Raw genomic sequence first — 20,896 nt, forward strand, 5'->3', positions numbered from 1 at the left:
GGTGCAGCATGGAGTGATGAGTGAACTGGGACAGAGCAAACATCAAGCGGACCATGAGCCCTAACCCACAGAAATCTCTTCTCAACCGACCTCTAGAATGCAGGTGTCCTCTGCAAATGCCAGGGACAAGTAAAAGTGAACTTCACATTCCCCTTTAACAACATTCCAAGAGAGAGAAATGCAATTTTAATGTCTGGAATTATAGGTGACTGCTGAACAATGCAGGGGTCTGAGGCTCTGACCCCCACCCAGTTGAAAATTGGCATAGAACTTTGGATTTCCTGAAAACTTAACCACTAATAGCCTACTACTGATCGGAAGCCTTGCCAATAACATAAACAGTAGTTTAACACTTATTTTGTATGTTACATATACGTATTATATACTGTTTTCTTACAATAAAGCCAGCTAGAGAAAAGAAAATGTTATAACAAAATCATAAGGAAAATGCATTTACAGTACTGTGTTTATGGAAAAAAAACCACCCACGTATAAACAGACTCACATAGTTCAAACTTGTGTTGTTCAATGGTCAACTCTATCTCATTTTTATTTCCCAAGTTAAAAAAAAAAATGGTCTCCTTACCTAAGACAGTCCTCGGGTTTCCCGTGCCTCTCCCAATGCCCCCGTGAGCCTTGTGGGGAGACTGCGTGCTACTCTTACTTCTCCTTTTCCTTTATTTGGACGGCTCAAATCCAAGCAACAGCCAAACGATTCTACTGTTCTAGAATTTGCTGTTCCAAATGCTGCCTGAAACAGGTGCTCCAGTGGCCGCCGCTGAGTAACCTTCGTCTGGGAGCCTCTGCGGGGCCTGCTCCCTCACTGAGAATCAGCCTGCCCCCTTCCTGTCCCGTCTCCCATCTCCCCAGCTTCTCCCCTCCCTGCTCTCCGAGTTCAGCCGCCACTCTGCATGCCCGCTGCCCACTGCAGGCCGGTGGCTACAAGCCAGAGCCCAGCCTGCACAGGCCCCCCGGAGAGCGCAGGGCGCCGGGCCGCACCCTACATTCCGAGTCGGGAGCTCTGCGCTTCTAACAAGCTCCTTGCAGACGCTGCCCCTGCCGGCCCACGGACCCCACTCTGGGGACCACAGCTCCCAAGTCTCTCCTGTGACCCGAAGGCCCAAGCTGCCCAGGCTCCGCCGCCTCCTCACGGCAGGCAGCTGAGCAGCCCGGAATGCAGCTTCTTTGCTGGTAAAATGGGGAATGGGACAAGAGACACTTGGCCCGCCGGGCGAATGTCAAAAGGAAAGGGTCTACCGGGCGACAACTCCGTCAGCTGGGTAAAAGCGGGATAGAGCAGCCTCCACGAGAGTCAGGGATGCGACACAAAGCTGATTCCCAGCAGAAGGTGCCTCTTTCAACCATGCGGTCCTATGTGCACACATCTTCCTCAGGGGCTGAAAACTGGCAATTAGTCCAGATACCTTCCCAACGTTCTCAACTGCCTCGCGTGCAGGTTACTCTACTGCGGGCTTCTTTAACAATTCCCACCTTACTGTACTGCATTTTAGAGAGAGAGCGTGCACGAGTGGGGGAGGGGGAAGAGGTAAAGACAGAATCACAAGCAGGCCCCACACTAAATGCAGAGCCCGACACAGGGCTCGATCCCACGACCCTGGGACCACGACCCGAGCCGAAATCAAGAGTTGGACGTTCAACCGACTGAGCCACCCAGGCGCCCCAAGAATTCCCACTTTAAGGACAGGGGCAGAGATCTTTCTCTCTGGGTTCCAGGTACCAACTCTCCCTCCTCCAAATCTGAGGTGCAGAGGGAAAGACTGAAGGAGGCAGGAACATGCCGCATTCCACCAGCCCCCACCCCCGTTACCGCGTTACCTGCTAGGAAGGAGAAGCTCCCCGCCCCCAGGAGTAGGAAGCATTCAGAGCACTTCAGCTCACTTACCTTGGTCATGCCTCCTGCCTGCGCCGTGTTCAGTCCCGCGTGACTGGCCATTTGCGGCGAGACCTGCGTTAACGTCTCGGCCAACACGCTGCTCGAGGCCCCCTGCATGGCGGGCGCGGGGTACGGCATCCCAGCTCCCCTTCCTCTGCCGGCCGCCCCAAGAGAGCCATTCATGACTTGCGCCTGTCCTTGCTGGGCCTGGTTCATTAAACTATGGCCAGAGTTACTATTGAGGAGGGCAGGGTGGGTCTGGTTAAAGTTAGCATTCATGCAGATCCCAGGTCCCGTCTGCGACGTGGCAGGGCTGCTGGTCACCAGCCCCACTTGCTTTTGTGCTTGCGGATTCAGTGCTTGGGAAGCAGGGGGAGTGGGCCCAGAGGTGCTGGCTGCCTGTTTGGGCAGGCTGGGGGCTGAAGAATCTCCCTGGTTCAGAGGGCTCTTGCCCATGGCACCCAGGCTGGCCATGTTTGCACTGTTCGGCTGCCCTTGAGCCTGCCCACCGAGGCCTTGCTGCACGGGGCTGCTGGCACTAACATTTCCTATTCCTGGGTTGATACTAGAGCCGCTGCCTCCGCGCAGAAGCTCCGACAGTTGTTTATGTTTGGAAGCAGCATCTGGAACAAGGTTCCCACTGTTTATAAGGCCTAATTCTCCTCCATTGGGGATCAGCTCATCAGGAAGATCATTTTCCAAGTCAAACAATGATCCAAAATCTAGAAATTAAACAGAAATGGAAATGAGAAACTAAGCAACCGTAAGAGCTTTCCAAATGTCATTATGTCACTAAGACCTTAACCCAAAGGAGCACCGCCCGAGAACACTGGCACGTCTTAAGAGTAACGTTAAAATGACTGGAAACTTCACTTGGGAAAATAAAACAGGGAAGGCTAATCTTCAAACGCCAAAGGAGGAGAAGTTAAACAGAGATGAGAGGAGGGTCGGCCCTACAGATTTTATCATATATTCTAAAACAATAATCAAATCATGTGGTGTGAGGAGAAACGTAGATATACAAATTAAAGGAAATTAATGGAATTAGAGGAAATTAATCAATTAAACCTTCACCAAATTATGTTAAAATGCTCTGGAGAATGTATGTGTGCCCTGATAAATGGGCATCAGGTGAGATGAAAAGCAATTTGGGGAAATTAAACTCTAACCTTAAGTGATCACAGAGTTAAACGGTAAATTATTAAAGAAAAACAAAAACAAAACAAAACCCGAGCCTAAACAGAATATGAGAGTTCTCACAGTGTTGAAGCTACAGAAATTAAAGACATGTAAAGGAACTAAGAACAGTTAAAAGGAAAAGAAAACAACCTGACAACTACTTGTCTGACGTGAGAGGGGTTACGGGCAGCACGGGGACCTCCAAGCATGAGCACACAGGATTTCCCAGTCCCTCTCAAAGTACCATTTCTCTCTCGTGTGGCCTCTGTGTCATCTCCGTCCCTCAGTCCCTCACCGACCACGCCTCCTTCACCCCGAAGCCACCTGGCCACGTGCACAAAGGACAAGATGTGTAGGAAACAACACGAGTGGCCGCGTGTGTGGCATCGACACGGTACAGACAAGGTGCGGAGGCGGCCCAGCCCAATGGGTAGACCGAGGACCCGACTGCCTGTGAGCCCAGCTCTGCTTCTAGTCCCTCACGTACTAGCTCTGAGCTCCCTCGACTTTCTACACCTTGGTTTCCTCTGTCTGGAAACGGGGTGGGGGGGGAGAGGGGCGGTGATAATGGCCACCAGATCTCACAGGTTTCGTGGGGACTACGTGAATTAATAAACGTAAAGCATTCCAACCAACAGTGCCTGTGGGGCTAAGTGTTCCATCGTATTAGCCGTTATTACCGTTCCACAATAACAGAAGGTTTAATAAATTACTGTATAATATTACAAAACGTTACTTATCTCTTAAAATAATGTCGAAGACTAAAAAGGTAGGAAAATATGCATGTTATGCAAAAACATGCAAATGACATCGTATGTAAAATGGCACGTCGAGTAAGATTAGAACTGAAGTACGTGCACGTGGGCAGTGGCTGGACAGCAACGGGCCAAAAATAAAGAGTGGTACTGGTCAAAGTGGTGGGGTGATGAGTGCATGCGTCTGTTTCCGTTGTTTAAATACAGCCACTCCCGCTCCCACTCCCCACTCTGAAAAACTGAAGGCTCTTCTCCACGGCGGCAGGACCGATAGACTGCTGACCCAGCAAGCCCCTCGCGTGACCGCTCCAAGGTTCCTCTAAGGAAGGGCAACACCGTCCCAGCTGCAGGAGCAAGAGTGACTCAAGAGCCACCCACCACAAGTACCTTCTTGCAGGGATGCAATCCCAGCAAAGAGAACTGAAGGCAAGTTGGCCAAGACTGTTCTGGACAAGGTTCTCCTTCCTTACAGTAAGGCATGCTCAGGAAGAAATCTCCCTTTCCCTCCCCAGACAGGAGAGGAGACACCACTCACACACTAAGTAAGGACGGGCTACAGCAAAACTAGACACTGGGTTCATGAAGCCATCTCTAAGCTGAATTATCCAACTCTGGACCCTCCCTGCCTTCAGATTTCCTGTGATGTGAGAAAATACACTTCCTATCATTTAAGCCATTCTAGCTGAAGTTTAATGAAACGTGTAGCCGAAGGCATCTTGGTATCGCCATCATGTCTATGGATGAAGTTCACACTCCTTCATAAGGCATGCCAGGCCATCAGGAGTGGCCCCCGAGCAACCCCTGGCACCTTCTGATGTGCCCTACCTTCCAGCCACAACACGGTGGGCTGTCATACGCAGAAATCCTTCTTCTGGATGCTCTCTCTCTTGGTCACAACACCCCTCCCTCTCACTCAGGTTCAACACAGTGACTCTGAAGACTTTCTTCAGGCTGCCCCTGCAGAGCGGACCCGTCCCTCTTTGCGGCTTCCAAAGTTCTCTGTACATACGTGTTATGTACAGACCACCTCTAATACATATCAGACTCATCCTACCCGACTAGAAGGAATTGGAAATTACTTGCAACTGTACACACACACACAGAGTTTTTGTAGAACCTGTGAGAGCAAGTTGCAGACAGTATGAGCCCTTCTTCCCAAGTGTTTGACCACGCATCTCCTAAGAACACCATTTTACAAAAACACAGCACATTTATGAAATTTAGTAAATTTAACTCTGACCCAATACTTAATGTAGACTGCCCTTACTCAAATGTGACCAGTTGTCTCATGAACACCCTTCATCACATTCCCTCTCCTGGTCTAAAGCCCAATTCCGGGCCCCAGTGCACCTCGCTGTCATGTCTTTGTCTTTTCGTCTGGGAAGGTCCCTTAGGCTTGTTCTTTCATAACTCTGACATTTTTGAAGAGGACAGGCCAGTTGGTTTTGTAGAACGTCCCTCAATTTGGGGTTGCTTCCTCCAGATTACAGGACATGTAATTAGGAAGAGACACAGGAGCTGACTCCTGGATACAACAGACAGCTGAGACACAATCACTGATCAGGGCTTTTTGCATCTCGATGTGGTTTGGTGGGTTCCATTCCATAGCTCTTATGGCACCATGTTGTCCTGAATTTGGAGATTCACTAAGGTCTCCAGATACAAAGAACACATCAAATAAAATTTTTTTAAAAAAACACATGAAATCAAGGAAAAAGAAAACAACTCTCCAAGGTAACTCAAGTTTTGTTGCCTTCCAGACTCTAGCCACACGCACACGTTTTTATTCCGTATTCTTTTAAGATTTTATTTTTAAGTAATCTCTATGTGGACCCAACGTGGGGCTCCAAGTCACAACCCCAAGATCAAGAGTCACAGTCGCTACCAACTGAGCAAGGAAGGCGCCCGTACTCCACATTCTTAAAAAACAAATAAAAAAACCCAAGAAACCAACAAACCAGTGTGTGTGTGTGTGTGTGTGTGTGTTTTAATGCAATGCTTCTCAACGTATGAACATGAAAATGAAACTACATCTAAACCAGCAAGTAGGAACCATGATGACAGAGATCGAGTTTCCTTTCTATTTCCCAGGGAGGGGATTAAGAGACGGTGTCAAACACTGTAAATCCTTAGAAGGAAATGAACTCCAAATATTTAATATCTAAAGTTTCGAACAACCTGCGGAAGTTCCCTGACTGGCTCTTCCAAGCGTCTGGAAGCACTTTTCCTAGGAGAGGGCAGCGAGGCCAGGACCAGAGCAGACAAACCTGAACGCATAAACACGGCAGTGTCAGAGCGAGGGTCCCCACTCCGGTGTGAGAATGGGCAACGAGGAAGGAAAAGGAACACCCGTGTCCAAATCCTGGCTGAATCGACCAGCCCCATGTCCCTGAGCAAGCTGCTCCACGTGTGCATCTCACTTCCCTCGAGTGTGAAACAGGGCCGACATCCCAGGGTTATACGAAGAAAGCTGGAACAGGGCACATGCTGGTTTTCTTATTCCATATTGCACAAAAACTTTTAAATATCTTACCTTTAAGGAATCACCCACCATCCTGTCACTCTCAAATTTACCAGTTTGGGGTTGTTGTTTTTTTTAATGGTTTACCATACCTCTACTCCAAATGCACACGCAACTTTGACAAGTGTCACAAGGCAGCATGTCTTGGGCTCACTTTTGGTTTGTACTGGTTTGACACATTTTGTCCACCTTGACCACTTTTCTCATCTTATTTCAGCCCAAACGCATCTCCCAGCCATTCAGCTGTACAAAGAATTGACTAATTCTACTCACGTCCTCACCTACCAGTCCCAACACTTATGAACGTGTATACACCCAAATAGACAATAGTCTATAAAATAAAGACGGCTTGCGGAGGGCCATCCGTACTCACAATACCACCCTTCTCACCATTACTGTCACCGTGTTCCCTATTCTCCAGTTCAAAAAATTGACAACGGAGAGTCAAGGAAAGCCAGGATATTGCAACATACACAGTTATGCTTTCTACACACCACAGTGTCCCAACACAATGGTTGGGCAATACCAATCTGAATCACCGGAAGTTCCTAAAATTCAAGATTGAGTGTTATAACTTCCAGTCCCAGGTAAGTTCCCTTCTCTCTACCAAGTTACCGGGGGACCCAGGAGAGAACAGAGCTGAGGCTGAATGAGACTTATGGGACCATGCTTTCTAGGGGCTCACCTCTCGCAGGAGACTTCTCTGTCACACGGCAAACCCCGCCTGTCATGCCTCTATAGCCAACCGGAATTTTCTCTCTTGGGGCTCTTCGGATGCCACCCTAGAGTCCGTCCCTTTCATTAAGCTGATGTGAGAAAAAGGTAGCTATAGGCTTCCCGGTCTCTGTCACACTCCCACAAAGTTAGGACATCCACAGCATGGAAGGTCTTCATCCAGCATGGTCGCAAGGGATGCTTCACTTCTAGACTGCTCAGAGAAACCCTGCTCCAGGAAACAAGCCCCTCTCAACACTGAAAGACAAGGCATCCTACACGTGTTCTAAGATCCATTCTTATCCACCATTATCAGAAGTCAGTATTTCATCTTAAACAAGTAAAGAACTACTATCAGGTACCGTGAAAAAAAGCTCTTCATTTTACAAATCAAATACCAGGTAAGTAGCTGAATCCATCCATCCAGCCTGTAACATCTGAAAACAGTTTTGTTTGAAGAGTCTGATGCAGCTGAGCCAATCATCCACAAAACACATCCTTCCTCAGGTTTTCGAACTCTCCTCTTTCTGTCGGAACACCTTATTTTTTTCCTTTCAATGGCAATCGGGGCCCCAAATTCTCCGACTGGCAGAACTGATTTTTCTTTCGAATGTACACAATCGAGTTGATCAAATCTTGTACCGGCCAGAGGTAGTAACTCTTCTATAGTCGGCAGACATAACTGAGTCTTAAAAGCATACGATCAACTCCCAGTTAAAATTCACAAGGCTTTAAGGACCATGACCGAGGGATCGTGTCTACTCAGTGCCTTGCATAAAATGCTTCTGTGAATCGGGCTCTCTACAAACCCCTTCACGCTGAGGGAATGAGTGAATTACATAGAAGAGTGCCCAAGTTACAGGATACACAGTATCAATTTTAACACTTGCCTTGTGTAGCCAAAGATATAAAATAGTCATCTTAACATTTATGACTACTTTCATAAAAGAGAAACAAAGAGAACAAAATTCAATAATGAATTCTCCCCCACCCTGCTTCCCCTTCCCGCAGCCTCATTATCCTGCAGGGGACCAATCAGGTTACTTCTCCCTCCAGCTCCCCCTCGGCCTCCATGGCCCTCCATCCCATGGCTGATGTAAAGATTAAACGGTATTAACACAGAATAAGAGATGTTAGCTTGAGGAAAAACCTAAGAGTGAGAGTTTAGACGCTGTTTCATGTTCATGTTTCTCTACTCTCAAGCATGAAACTCCCCTCCCACAGATACCCTGCCTTCCCCACCCACGCCCACGGCTCTCTGCAGCCCTTACTCTCAGTGAAAAAGGTCTGCTTTTGTTTTTCTTTCCGTAATTTCTTTACGTCTCTTTCGGCATTACTCGTACTAGAACTATTCAAATGTTTCTCTTAAATCTTAAAAACGCTCAGCACTTTTATACATCAGCCCTGGAAACTTTTACAAAAAGAATTTTTAATTCCCGAGACAAAACTGGATACAAAAATTAATCCAAACGGGCAAGGCATTCTGAAAAGGCTCATATCTAAAGAGGAGGCAATGACAGAAGGGTAAACACTTTCACAGGGTTCTAATTCTTAGATGATCTGGAGACCATTCGAGACCCCCGTGGCACAGTCATTAATACATTAGTCAGACACTCGCGACGCAGGAGCCACAGCCCGGTGTGGTGAGAAAAGTACCTCGAGGTCTTGATTCAGGCCCATATCTGTCACTTCCTCCTCCTACACCTCCTTACTATTTCCTTAGCTCTAAAATGGAAAAGAAAACGGCACTTCCCTCTAGGATCATTGATGAAAGGATTAAATCGTACAACGTGGATACAGCCCTTAGCCTGACAGGCAATAAGGGTCCCATCAATATTAGTCACTGTCTGTCAGGGCACCATCTTCTGAGGTCGCTGTGAGGACTAAAAGACACATGCACATCAAGGACCTGACACCCCATGTCCGGCACAGGGTTCGTGCTCAACAACAGTCCCCTCTCTATGGTAAAGCCCTAACAATGTGTGACAATTCTAGGAGAATTAAAGCTTACTCTGCTTTGAAAATTCATGGGATTGCGTGGATAATGGGACAACTCTTCAACGACGCAGAATTAAAACATTTTTAAAGGAAAAAGAAAGAACACCGTTTTATTAGCATTTAGACCATTACAAATAATTTTTATCTAGGCATTTAAAGACATTCCCGAAAGACTTTTTTTTTTTTTTTTTGGTACAATGACTATTAGGAAATAATTAAAGTAAATTCCTTCTAAAATCTTCAGTGATTCAAGCTTTTCATGCAGATACACCACCCACTAATTAGCACAGAATAATGAGGTTTTTACTTCATTCTCAACAGTGATCTTGTATTGAACAAAAAAGTGCTTCCCCTCCTCGGAATCACTATCTGCTCATGAGCCAGAGCAGACTTGGCTGGGGAATCTGCCTCCTCCCGGCCTCCCTATGGTGCGGCTGTGTCCTCGCTCTCGAGACTTCGCTCCATTCAGGGCTAACGGGGCTTGAGACTCGAATAAAAGTCAGCCCCCCCAAGGATTATAATGTAACTGAGGGAGACAGGCCATGGACACCAAGTTACAAAGGCAAACTGTTAACACACAAATATCGGATATTACAAGCAAGTGGAGTAAGGGAATGAACGGAAGCAAGAAAGTCTTCAAACGAGAGGCCAACTCTGAGCAGATCTTTAGAAGGAGAAGACATTGAGACAGGGACACTGGAAATGGGGAGGGGTGGAAGCAGGGAGCTGAGCAGACAGAACAAGCTAGCCACTCTGCTTGCAGTGAGTTTCAACTCCAGCATGGCAGGAGTCCCTCTGCAGGTGTGTGCAGTGATGCAGGAGGGAGGGACCCACTAGAAGGCTCTAATGAAGAATGTCTTTCTGGGGACGATCCACCAGTAATGTGCATTTAAATAATTGCTCATCAGGGACACCTGGGTAGCTCAGTTGGTTTAGCAACTGACTTTGGCTCAGGTCATGATCTCACAGTTTGTGAGTTGAAGCCTGGCATCGAGCTCTGTGCTGACGGCTCAGAGCCTGGAGCCTGCTTCGGATTGTGTGTCTCCCTCTCTCTCTGCCCCTCTCTTGCTCATACTCTGTGTCTCTCAAAAATAAATAAACGATAAAAAAATAATAATCGCTCATCAGACAGAGCAGAGCATAGGACAAAAAATAAAACCCAAATTCTATTCTCTAGTATAAGTAAGTCTCATGTTAGGAGTTACAATACAATTTAATTTATTAAACCCAAATTTATAGCTAATTTATGGGACAAATATTCATGTTACCGAAGGATCCGCCCAGGGAGACTCTTTTACATGGAAACCTACCCAGGAAGTACTTTTAAATATTTAAATACCATGAACTATACCATCTGAAGCAAGGGGAGGGAAACGAGGGTACCATAGTAGATAAAACTAACGGAAATAAAACTACAGCACCTTACAAACTACGGTGTAAATCAGAGGGGACATACCTGCTTTATTCATATACTTTTTCAAGAGTAAGTCTACCCAAGAAAGGTAGAGTCTGATGTACATAATTTACTATTAATATCTGAGCATTTTCTTTTTTCATTCACAAATGCATTTCATGGTTACTTTGCTTCAAGTATCAAGAAATCTTGTTTCAGGGCGCCTGGGTGGCTCAGTAGGTTGAGCATCCAACTTCGGCTCAGGTCTTGACCTCACGGTTCTTGAGTTTGGCCCCGCGTTGGGCTCTGTGCTGACAGCTCGGAGCCTGGAGCCTGCATCCCATTCTGTGTCTCCCTCTCTCTCTGCTCCTCCCCCGCTCACGCTCTCTTTCAAAAATAAACATTAAAAAAAAAAAAATCTTGTTTCACCAAATGTTTGCTGTTTACCTTCCCCTTAAAGAACCCAAGACAGTCCTGACTGAAAGTCCTGTCATGCTGGACCTCAATCACCAGAGTCCTGGAATGGCAGCCGGCCTCCTGGCCTCGCTCGATGAGCTTTACAAGCTTACAAGCTCCAAGTGCTGTGCCCAGAGGGCTAGGACAATTTAAGTTTCCTAAACGTGGTTTACGTGCTGACCCCCTGAAGGGAAGAGATTTTAAGCCTTCCTAAGACAAAGGCGGGACAGAAGATGCTGTCACAGCAGCGAACCACCACTGGACCAACCGTAATTCACTCAGCAGATTCTCAACTGTAACCAGATGGTCTGGAGCAGAGGGAGCAGAAAGAGGTTCACTGTTCTCCACCACCACGGCTGAGGAGCACCCAGAGCCAGGGGGGCAGGGGGGCTTAGCCAGCTGCCTATCCGCTCTGCAACTCAATTAATAATCTGGGGGAGGGGGGGAGCCGCCTGGGTGGCTCGTGTGAATGTCTGACTCAATTTCAGCTCAGGTCATGATCACAGGGTCATGGGATCGAGCCCCGCGTCAGGCTCCGTGCTGAGCATGGAGCCTGCTTAAGATATTCTCCCTCTCTCCCTCTCTCTCTCCCTCCCTCCCTCCCCCCCCTCTTTCTACCCCCACCCTCCGCCCCTCTCCCCAACTCACGCTGTTTCTAAAAAAGAGAAAAAAAGAAAAGTCCTGGAAGAGGAGGAATATAGGGTGCTGTGCTAGCATCCAACGTCTGCAGAAGCAAGCCTAGACTGCAGGTGCCAAGCTGCCTCAGACTATCTGGCTACAGCATGAGTAACAAGCAAGGGACATCAGAGACCAGTCCTCTGGCCCAAATGCTGGGAGATATAGCTGGCAGGCAGCAACACCAAGACAGGAGAAAGGGGGAAAGACCGCTGTCTGGACTTGGGAGGTGTCAGCGTACAGGATATAAAAGTGTGTGGGCCTAGGAGAGCCCGTAACAGGAAATGAATACACGAAGTCCAAAAAGTACACCAACATCCAGACAAATGAATATCATTCAGCACCACAAGACAAGACACAGAGGAACCTTAAATGTGTATTACTAAGTAGAAGGAGCCAATCTGAAAAGGCAACATATTACATGGTTCCAACTGTAGGTCATTCTGGAAAAGGCAAAACTATGGAGACAATAAAAAGGTCAGTAGTTGGGGGGGGGGGGGGGGGGGGCGGTGAACACGTGGAGCCGGCAGGGGATGGGGGAGGTTTAGGGCAGTGAAAATACTCTGTATGATATTATAATGATGGAAACATGTCAATTAAGCATCCAACTTTGGCTCAGGTCATGATCTCCCGATTCACAGGTTCAAGCCCAGCGTGGGCTGTGCTGACAGCTCAGATTCCATGTCTCCTTCTCTCTCTGCCCTTCCCCTAGTCACACTCTCAAAAATAAATAAACATTAAAAAAAATTAATACAAGTTAAAAAAAATAAAAAATAAAAAAAAAAAGAATGCACAACACCAAGAGTGAACCCTTGAGTAAAGTGAGTATGAGCTTCCGAGTAGGTTTATCGACTGTAACAAACACGCGCTAAGGGGGGTGCCGTGCGTGTGGGGGCAGGGCGTATATGGGAAATCTTTGTACCCTCTCCTCAATGTTGCTGTGAACCTGAAACTGCTCTAAAAAAAAGTCTTAAAAGGAAAAAACACACACACGATAAAATTATAGCTAAATCCCAAGCGACTGAGAAATACAGAATCATGGAGAATCACAAGCTAAAGAATTACCTGAGTGTCCATCAACTAGACAAAATTAATAAGTAACAGAGACAAAATATCCAGTGATGTCTACGATGGATCTGAGTGTGCTGCTTTTCAAGCTTTAAGAATCCACCAACATACAAGCCCTTGAAGGACAATTTGATGATACGATCAAAATTACAATGCATATTCCTTTTAACCATTAATTCCTTTTTAGGAATCTGTTCCATAGACATACACATAATCGCAGGGCTGTTCATTAAAGCACTGTTTGAGAGGAAACAAGACTGGAAATAACCTAAGTGTCCATCTGGGGGGAGCAGATGAAATCAGTTATGGCCCATCTCATATAATGGATACTATGGAAAGGGATAAGGAAGCTCTTCAGGGGCTGCTATCTGCAGGTCTGCAACAATGTGAACAGTTTGTTTCCTTACTGTAAGGTAAGGTAAGAAGGAAAGGCAGAAAGGGGGCAAAGGAACTAAGAACAGCGTCTGCCTGAAGAGAGAAACCGTGGAGGAGAGCACAAGCTACTCGCAGCCGTTACCTGCGGCACTAGGTAGAGGGAGGGAGGCTTTCACTCTACAGCTGCGTGTCCTCTCATTTTTGAACCATGCGAAGGAACTATTCGTTTAAGTAATTAAAGAAATTGATTTTTTTTTGTCGGGCAGCCCCTGGGGTGTCCAGGCCCCGGTGATTAGCTCGAGCCCAGATGATAACACCTGGAACACTTCCAGTTGGAGCGTCTGCAGTTTGAAGATGAAACCTGAAATGGGTTCAATATTAGTGTAAAATAGTTTTAGTGTTCACATGAGCTTAAAAGACAAAAGAAAAAGCACTTTAAAGAGGGACTTTCCAAAAACTACTATTTTTTTTCCTAAAGGAACGTGACGATCTACATATAACATTTTGTAGCCAACGTAATGGTAAGATAGATGTTGCTCACGCTGGGAAAGCTGACATTATTTTAAAATAGTCAAAGAAACATCAGGTGGCTGTCAGGTCCTGCAGCTTCTAGCACATCTGTGAAGAAACCTCTACTTGAAAGATTCTCTTAAAATCAGAGCTTGTGACAATGCAAGTGATGACTGGACATCACTCTAAACACGATCACATTTTCCTGTCTCTGGATGGCGCCTCTAAGTTAGTCTGCACTTGCTCAAGTCATTTGTGCTACAGGTCCAGAGATCTGTAACAGAATTAGACAAATCTCCACTTCTCACCATTTGATAGATTCTCCTAACCACAAATACTAAAGATGTTTTGCTTTGGATGTGATTTACTCTTTCACTAGTTTTGTGATGCAGGTATTATATTTCTGGATTTTTTTTTTTTTCAGCATCAAGAAGACTATGAAGTGCAAAGCAGAGACCCCCCCCCCCCACCCCGAACTATCTTCAGTCCCCCATTCCCAAGAAAAACAATTTCTAGAGATTTCCTTCTGGAAGTTTAAGTACACACACTTTTTACTCCTAAAAAGGATCTAATTATTATGTATGTTTTCCATCCTTTCTTATTTAATAACTCTCAGACTTCTCTTCCTTTTGAAGGGAAGATCACTTTCCCTTCCCCAAACCAGCAACAGCAGGCAACTCAGCCGCTCTCCTCCTGAAGGACCTTTCGGCCACCGTAGTGTTTTGTGATCTCTAGGTTGATTAACTAAACTAATGAAGAGACCTGGAGTGAACGTGAATATTCTTAGAAGCCCTACCAAACAAGAGACTGATTTTTTACTGTATCCTCTTGTGTACAAACAGGTTGTTAAGCTAGAGACACATGTATATCATCAACTAATAAGGCAGGTAATCAAAACCACAGGTTTTAGGAATCCTTTCCAGAAACTGGGTAACTATAATCCAGGTGTGAACTGGCTGCATGACAGGATGTGCAACATGACAACAGTAACAGAATCTCCGACAGTCTTCAGGTGACATGAAATTCATTTTTACTAACGTTTTTACTAAACCTTAGTTAAACTAAAGTTTTTACTTTAACTGAAGTTTAAACTTCAATTCTCAGTTATGGTATATAAACTCTAAAATCGTTTTATGTTAAGTACAGCACCAAAATATTTTACCATAAAAAAAAAAAAAAAAAAAGGATTTTTAGAATGAAGCCTGCTCTTCAAATATCAGTATTGCCAAGAGCTCTGAGACATTGATCAGTCTGGGGCCACCTACAGTGGAGCAACACGTGAGCTGTGCCACATACAGGAACAAGCAAGAGAGAGCACGGGCTCCCACCTGTACAGTATGCTCTAGAATGGCCCAGAAGGTTGGGGATTCCGAAGGCAGGAGAGGGAGGCCTTCCCCAAACCTTCTTCTGTGCCATTTCCAAGTTTGGGCTCTATGAATATGTTACCCACACTCTCAAAAACAGTTTTTTAAAAAACTTTTTCAAGAAAATTATGTTTGTGCAAAAATCTCCTAACAAATTAAGTACACGAATTGTGATTCGTGGGGCTTCTCCTCTCACAAACCTGGCTTGTGGGGAGGGAAGGCAGCTGTCAGCTCTCCTGCAGACAGGAACCTGGATGAAAAAATACACCCTGGGAAAAGCTGATCTAGATTTCTGCGAACCAATCACAGTAGCTTCCTCCAACTACCCTGGATGCATCGGGTTTCTAAAAGTTTGTATTGTTTTCAAACCCTAAAAGGATGATCTGGACTCCCTGGTCTGGCACCAGGAGCTGTCTACACCCTTACCTTGCCTTCAGGTGCCCAGACCGACGCCCCCACCCCCAAGGTGGTCCTTCCTCTGAGCAGTTTCCCTGACTGCCCATCCCCGGGGCCCCGCATCCTCCCAGCACTGATCAGACTGTGTGATCAGACAGGCACCCATGGGCCGCTGGACCACCTGCCCGCACCACCACTCCTCTGGCCCAGGGGACGGAACCACCGTTCTGCGGGAGCACCACAGACGAGCGGTATCCCACACATAATAAGCACGTATCTCTGATCCGAATTACCTAAGCATTTAAATCTCTGAGTAAAAGGATGAGGTGGGACAGCAGAGCTTGGCCCAGGCCCACCCAACACCCGGCGCAGGGCCACCCTAGCAGTCTCCGCCTCTCAGAAGCAAGACCGCGTGGCCTCTACACGGTAGCCCAGTGAGTATACACTAAAGATAAAACCGGCTTTTGCAAAACTGTTGTTACACACTCAGGGGTTTGGAACATGCTTCCAGACCTTCACAATGGCTACTTATGCTGTTCCCTACACCCGGAACGCTACTCCCCACCCCCATCTCCTACTCATCTTCAGGTCTCCATGCTAACGTCACTTCCCCCAGAAGGCCTTCCAAGACCTTTCGGAAGAGACCGTCCTGTGCCTGCATCGTGCAAGGGACCATCACCTCCCCTCCTAGGTGTACTCAGTCACACCTGACTACAGTGGCCTCCCACGAAGGCAGACACTGGACTTGGACTCGTGTCACAGTGTCTCCAGGACCAACGCCACAGTGCAATAAGTATTTTCTAAAGGAGAAAAAAATCCTAAATCTAAAACAACAAATATTTTTCCAAGCGCCTTTAAAAACTGGTCCCTTTGAAGGGCGGTCATAAATACCTTCAAGAAAACCATGAACAAACGAGAGAAGTATGTGTCCTCAGGGCTGTGCTGTACAACACAGCAGCCAGGAGCCACAGGCGGCTGTGTACATTTACATTAATTAAAATTAAATTTGAGATTTAGCTCCTGAATCACATTAGTAACAATTTACTCAACAGCCACAAGCTGCCAGGGACTCCGGCACTGGGCCGTGTGGCTATAGAACGTGTGTGTCATCATCACAGATAAAGTTCTACTGGATGGTGCGTAGAGGCTATCATGAGAACACTGGCATTTCAAACAGAGGGAATGGCCAAATCTACTCTCTTACTGTTGGGAAGAGATCAGTTTTTCCTTACACTTTCAAAGACTGAGAAAGTCACCAGTGCAAGCGGAAATAGCCAACTATCTCCCAATAATTCAAATGACTCTCTCACAGACTTTTAAAGAGAAGTTCAACCCTGGGCAGACTGTGCTCTTCAAAAAAACCCAATCCCACTATGAGTAAGAGGCATAACGACAACAGCACAGAAAATCTATCAGCACTTCATTACTTTGTGTCATTTTCAATGAAAGTTATTTAGTAAATAAAAGGTAAGTAAGATTTAATGTAAAGGCACAAATTCAGAGGAAAAGCTCTTTGTCCACCATGGGGCAATTTTTAGTGGCCAAACCCACAAATCACCACACCCAAAATACCTAGGAGAATGGCAAACAGTACACTCCACTGAAACAATTTCCTATGATAGAATCTGTAGAAGAGAAAATCCCCACAATTCAGCAAAAAGCTGAATCTGTTCCTTTCCAGACCAGAGGGAGCCGACCCAGCGGGGAGATTAAACTTCACCGACATCCTTCCCACCAATCAACCTGACTAAACTGCATAGTGATCCCAAGACCATTTTCTCCCCTAACTCTGTTTTCTGAAAAAGAAAGATTGTTTTTACGATTCCTCCATACTTGCTTTTCCTTTTTCGCTAAGTCCTAACCTAAATCAAGTCCTTGTTCTGAAACAATACTAGAAAAACAATTCCGTTTCCACTTCAATTTTCCAATACAGAATAGTCTTTAACTTCAAACACAGACTGAGCAAAGTGTGTCAAACTATCACCTCGTCTGTAGGATTCCCAAACCCCAGCCTCTAATTCATTCTTTTGCAAGACTGCCAGACCCCACTCATACCAGCCCTGGTGGGGGAGAGAAATGGGGGGGAGGGCGGCACTTTCCCATTTATTCGGCAAGAAATTTCATGGATCCAGTTCTGGGTCAGGCTGCTCACCTGTATCATCCCAATGCCCACCGGCTCAAGGAGAAGGGTATGTCTAACGGTTTCCCACACAGTTAAACACCAGTAACAGCTGCGGCAACCTGCTAGACACCAGGAACCATAGTCGCCCAGTATGCAAAACCGATCAAAGTGAAAAAGGAAAACTCTAGGGGGGAAAAAAGTCCCTCTTACAGGCGAGACCCCCAACCCACCCCCCCACCCCCCCCCTCCGAGCTCAAATGTAAAGTCACAAGCCCAAGTTGCAGAGCTGATAAGCCGGGAGCTGAGACTCTGTCCACACTGAGCGAGGCCCGGGTGCCTTCCTTACTACCATGCTGCCCGCCTCCCAGTATAAAAAGCTCTGACATTTCCTTCAACTCTGAGTCATGGTTAGAAGGTTCTACTTTTAATCAGGTGACAAATACTCAAAATATTTTAATCCAAAGGAACTGGGTCAAGCTTTTACAGCCCATAATTGTCAAAGCAAACCCTAATTATTTAACAGATTTCTATAGTTCCGAATGTCATCATTCAGTTTGTAATCAAATATCAGATACTCCTTTATTGAAATATTGCACAAGTCTCTCATAACATATAGTTTTTTTTCTGGTTATTTCATCGGTTATTCGAACCACAAAGTGAAAATATGTCTAAGTGGTACTGCTTTGATTTTAAAAAATCCAAAATATTTGGGGGGTAGTGCAGAGGGAAGCCTTTGAATTATAAAAAGAATCTGCTTTACAAGAGAATCCTGCAATGCCACTGAACAGCTTACAACTATTAAGGACCTACTACTGTACCCAATAAGGCACAGGTGTATCAGAAAGACTGGCAAGTTAAGAGATTTTCAAACAGCAGCAGATGGGACACCTAAGAACAGGAAAGCCAGATAAAATCAGGTGAAATTTTTTCACCATTAGATTTTACTACTGTTAGCGACGGTTCCAGTAAACATTCCTGTGATTGATTAATGGAAACGAAACACGGGGGAAACTGTCACACGGGATGAAATTCCTGTCTGTCCAATGGGAAGGTTTAAAAAGAAAGGAATCCAACTTTTAGACACAGAGCTCAGAGACAGCCCTGCTTCCCCAATTTAGAACCGGACACACCCTGAAGGCAGTTCTTCAGAGGCAGCAACAGTCACCCCTTATACTGTCTAAAATCCTGGGGGAAAAGGAGCCGCCTCCGCTTCGGTGCGTGCCTTCTGTGCGCCCACTCCCGTGTCTGAAGAGACTCGTGGCTGGTCAAGTCCAAGCCGAGCTGGGCAACCTCTGCTCCGCTCCCACGGGCCCGCACGCCGGCACGGTCAGGCGCTCCCGACAGCGGACCCCAGCCCCCACGGCAAGTCGACGGCAAAAGCCCCTCAAAGGGCACTGACCGCCCCAAGGGCTTAGATTTCCCTGTCAGTGATGTGCTGCGATATGAGAATATTCCCAAAAGCCAAGTTTAAGACTGAGCTGGGCAAGTGTGGCGTCCCTTCCCCAGTCAAGGCAGGCCGCAGATGACCACGCCAACCCTGAGGAGCCCACCCGGCAAGCGTGGGATGGCATTTCTAAGGAGGGATGCGCCCCCAGGCAAAGGCCTGAGTGTGGGCTGGGGAACAGCAGCCACACATGCTGAAAACCAGAGCGCGTGGCCCAGAGTTTGAGAGCTTACAAGAGGCCGTCTGGGACAACCAGAGGACTTCAGTAAGCGCCACGGGCCGCGGATCATACCCAGAGGCCATGCACGATGACACTCACGGAGACAAAACTGCTCCGAGTGGTCAAAGAGCTTTTCCCAACATGACGGAAGGCAAGGACACCGGCGGGCTTCCCCAGCGGCCCGGTTCTCCGCTCTGGCTCCGTAGGGGAGGCCCGGGAGGCACCAGACCATGCGAGCGGAGGGCCCACCAGGCTACTCCTGGTGTGTGCTTCCCTTGGCCAAGCTCCTTACCGGTCACCAGGATGTGGCTCAGGTGCCCCCCCATCTAGACATCCAGCCGTGGGCTTCTGCACACAGTGGCGTTCAGCGAAGAACAGATGAACACATAAAGCCCTCTTCAGATTGCCCGGACTCATGTATTTTGGCAGTTGATAGCATTTTGTATTCTTTTCTCGAGTTTTGCCTCCAAGTCTTATTTTGCTGACAGTTCTAAGCTACTCAGAGCCATCGATCAGAATCCTCTGTATACTGCTACTACCTAGTGGTACTGCCAACTCAACTGTTGTTACATACACAGTAAAGAAACACAATCACATATTCATTTGCTGCTCAAAAGCGTCCACAAAATAGGCTTCAAACGAGTTAAGAATTTTCAAAACACACCACACCGCCTAAGTTTTTGCAATTTTAAAATTTCATGGTCCTCCTGTTTCTATTAAAAATATATATATAATTGGGGGCTCCTGGGTGGCTCAGTGGGTTGAGCATCCAACTTTGTCTCAGGTCATGATCTCACGGTTCATGAGTTTAAGCCCCGCGTCGGGTTTGCTGTCAGCCTTCAGCACAGAGCCTGCTTTGCATCCTCTGTCCCCCCCACCCCCCACCTCTCCCCGACCTCATGCTCTCTCAAAAACTAAATAAAACATTTTAAAAAATTATATATATATATACATATATATGTACATATATACACATATACATCCGCACACGCACACACAAACAGGCGCCTGGGTGGCTCAGTCGGTCAAGTGTCCGACTTCAGCTGAGGTCATGATCAAGTGGTCCATGGGTTCAAGCCCCTGCATCAGGCTCTGTGCTGACAGCTAAGAGACTGGAGTCTGCTTCAGATTCTGTACCTCCCTCTCTCTCTCTGCCCCTCCCCTGCTTGCACTCTCTCTGAAAAATAAATGTTAAAAAACTAAAAAATATATACACACACATATATATGTATATATCATATACATGTATATATATGTATATACATATCATGTACATCATATATATGTATATATATGTATATATATGTATATATGTATGTGTGTGTGTGTATATATAAATAAAGATGGAAACAAAAAACAACAGTCTTGACTACAGAATTCTCTCCTATATCCTGAGCGTGTTACACAACAGATCTGCCTGCTCGTGAGCCTGCAAGGATGCATGCATGTGGCTACTGTGACTTCCAGGTCCGTCGACAAACAGGCTGCTGGTCCAATGACAGGAGCACTTTCAGTTAGCCAGGACTACGGGGCACACCCACTTTTCAGAAGACAAAATCGAGGATCTTCAGAGCATTAATCCCGCATTCCATCAGCGTCCCACACTGTGACCCCAAGAGCCAAATCCCTGGCACTAACAAAAGTTACTAGTTTTACTGGCACAAAGCCACACCCACACGTGTACGTACTGTCCGGGGCGGTTTTCATGCTGAAATGGCAGTGTTGAGTAGTTATCACAGAGACCATATGTCATGCAAAGCCAAAAATATGACCTGTGGCCCTTTACAGAGTGTCTGTCGATCCCTGTATTCC

At 46.5% G+C, this 20,896-nt stretch overlaps 1 protein-coding gene across 4 annotated transcripts in view; it reads right to left on the bottom strand.

Annotated features, from left to right (window-relative positions):
* CREBBP (CREB binding protein) overlaps positions 1-20,896 on the bottom strand; it is a 125,286-nt gene that overhangs the window by 99,623 nt on the left and 4,767 nt on the right. For 3 of the 4 annotated variants that reach the window (XM_053894037.1, XM_053894035.1, XM_053894036.1), the window contains exon 2: positions 1,904-2,616. The exons of the other annotated variant lie outside the window; for it this stretch is intronic. In XM_053894037.1, the coding sequence (XP_053750012.1) occupies positions 1,904-2,616 (713 nt within the window). The remainder of the gene's footprint in view (positions 1-1,903; positions 2,617-20,896) is intronic. 4 annotated transcript variants of the gene reach the window in all.

Source organism: Panthera pardus, unplaced genomic scaffold, assembly GCF_024362965.1.
Source record: "Panthera pardus isolate Hobbes unplaced genomic scaffold, ASM2436296v1 HiC_scaffold_4, whole genome shotgun sequence".
NCBI classification, from domain to species: Eukaryota; Metazoa; Chordata; class Mammalia; order Carnivora; family Felidae; genus Panthera; species Panthera pardus.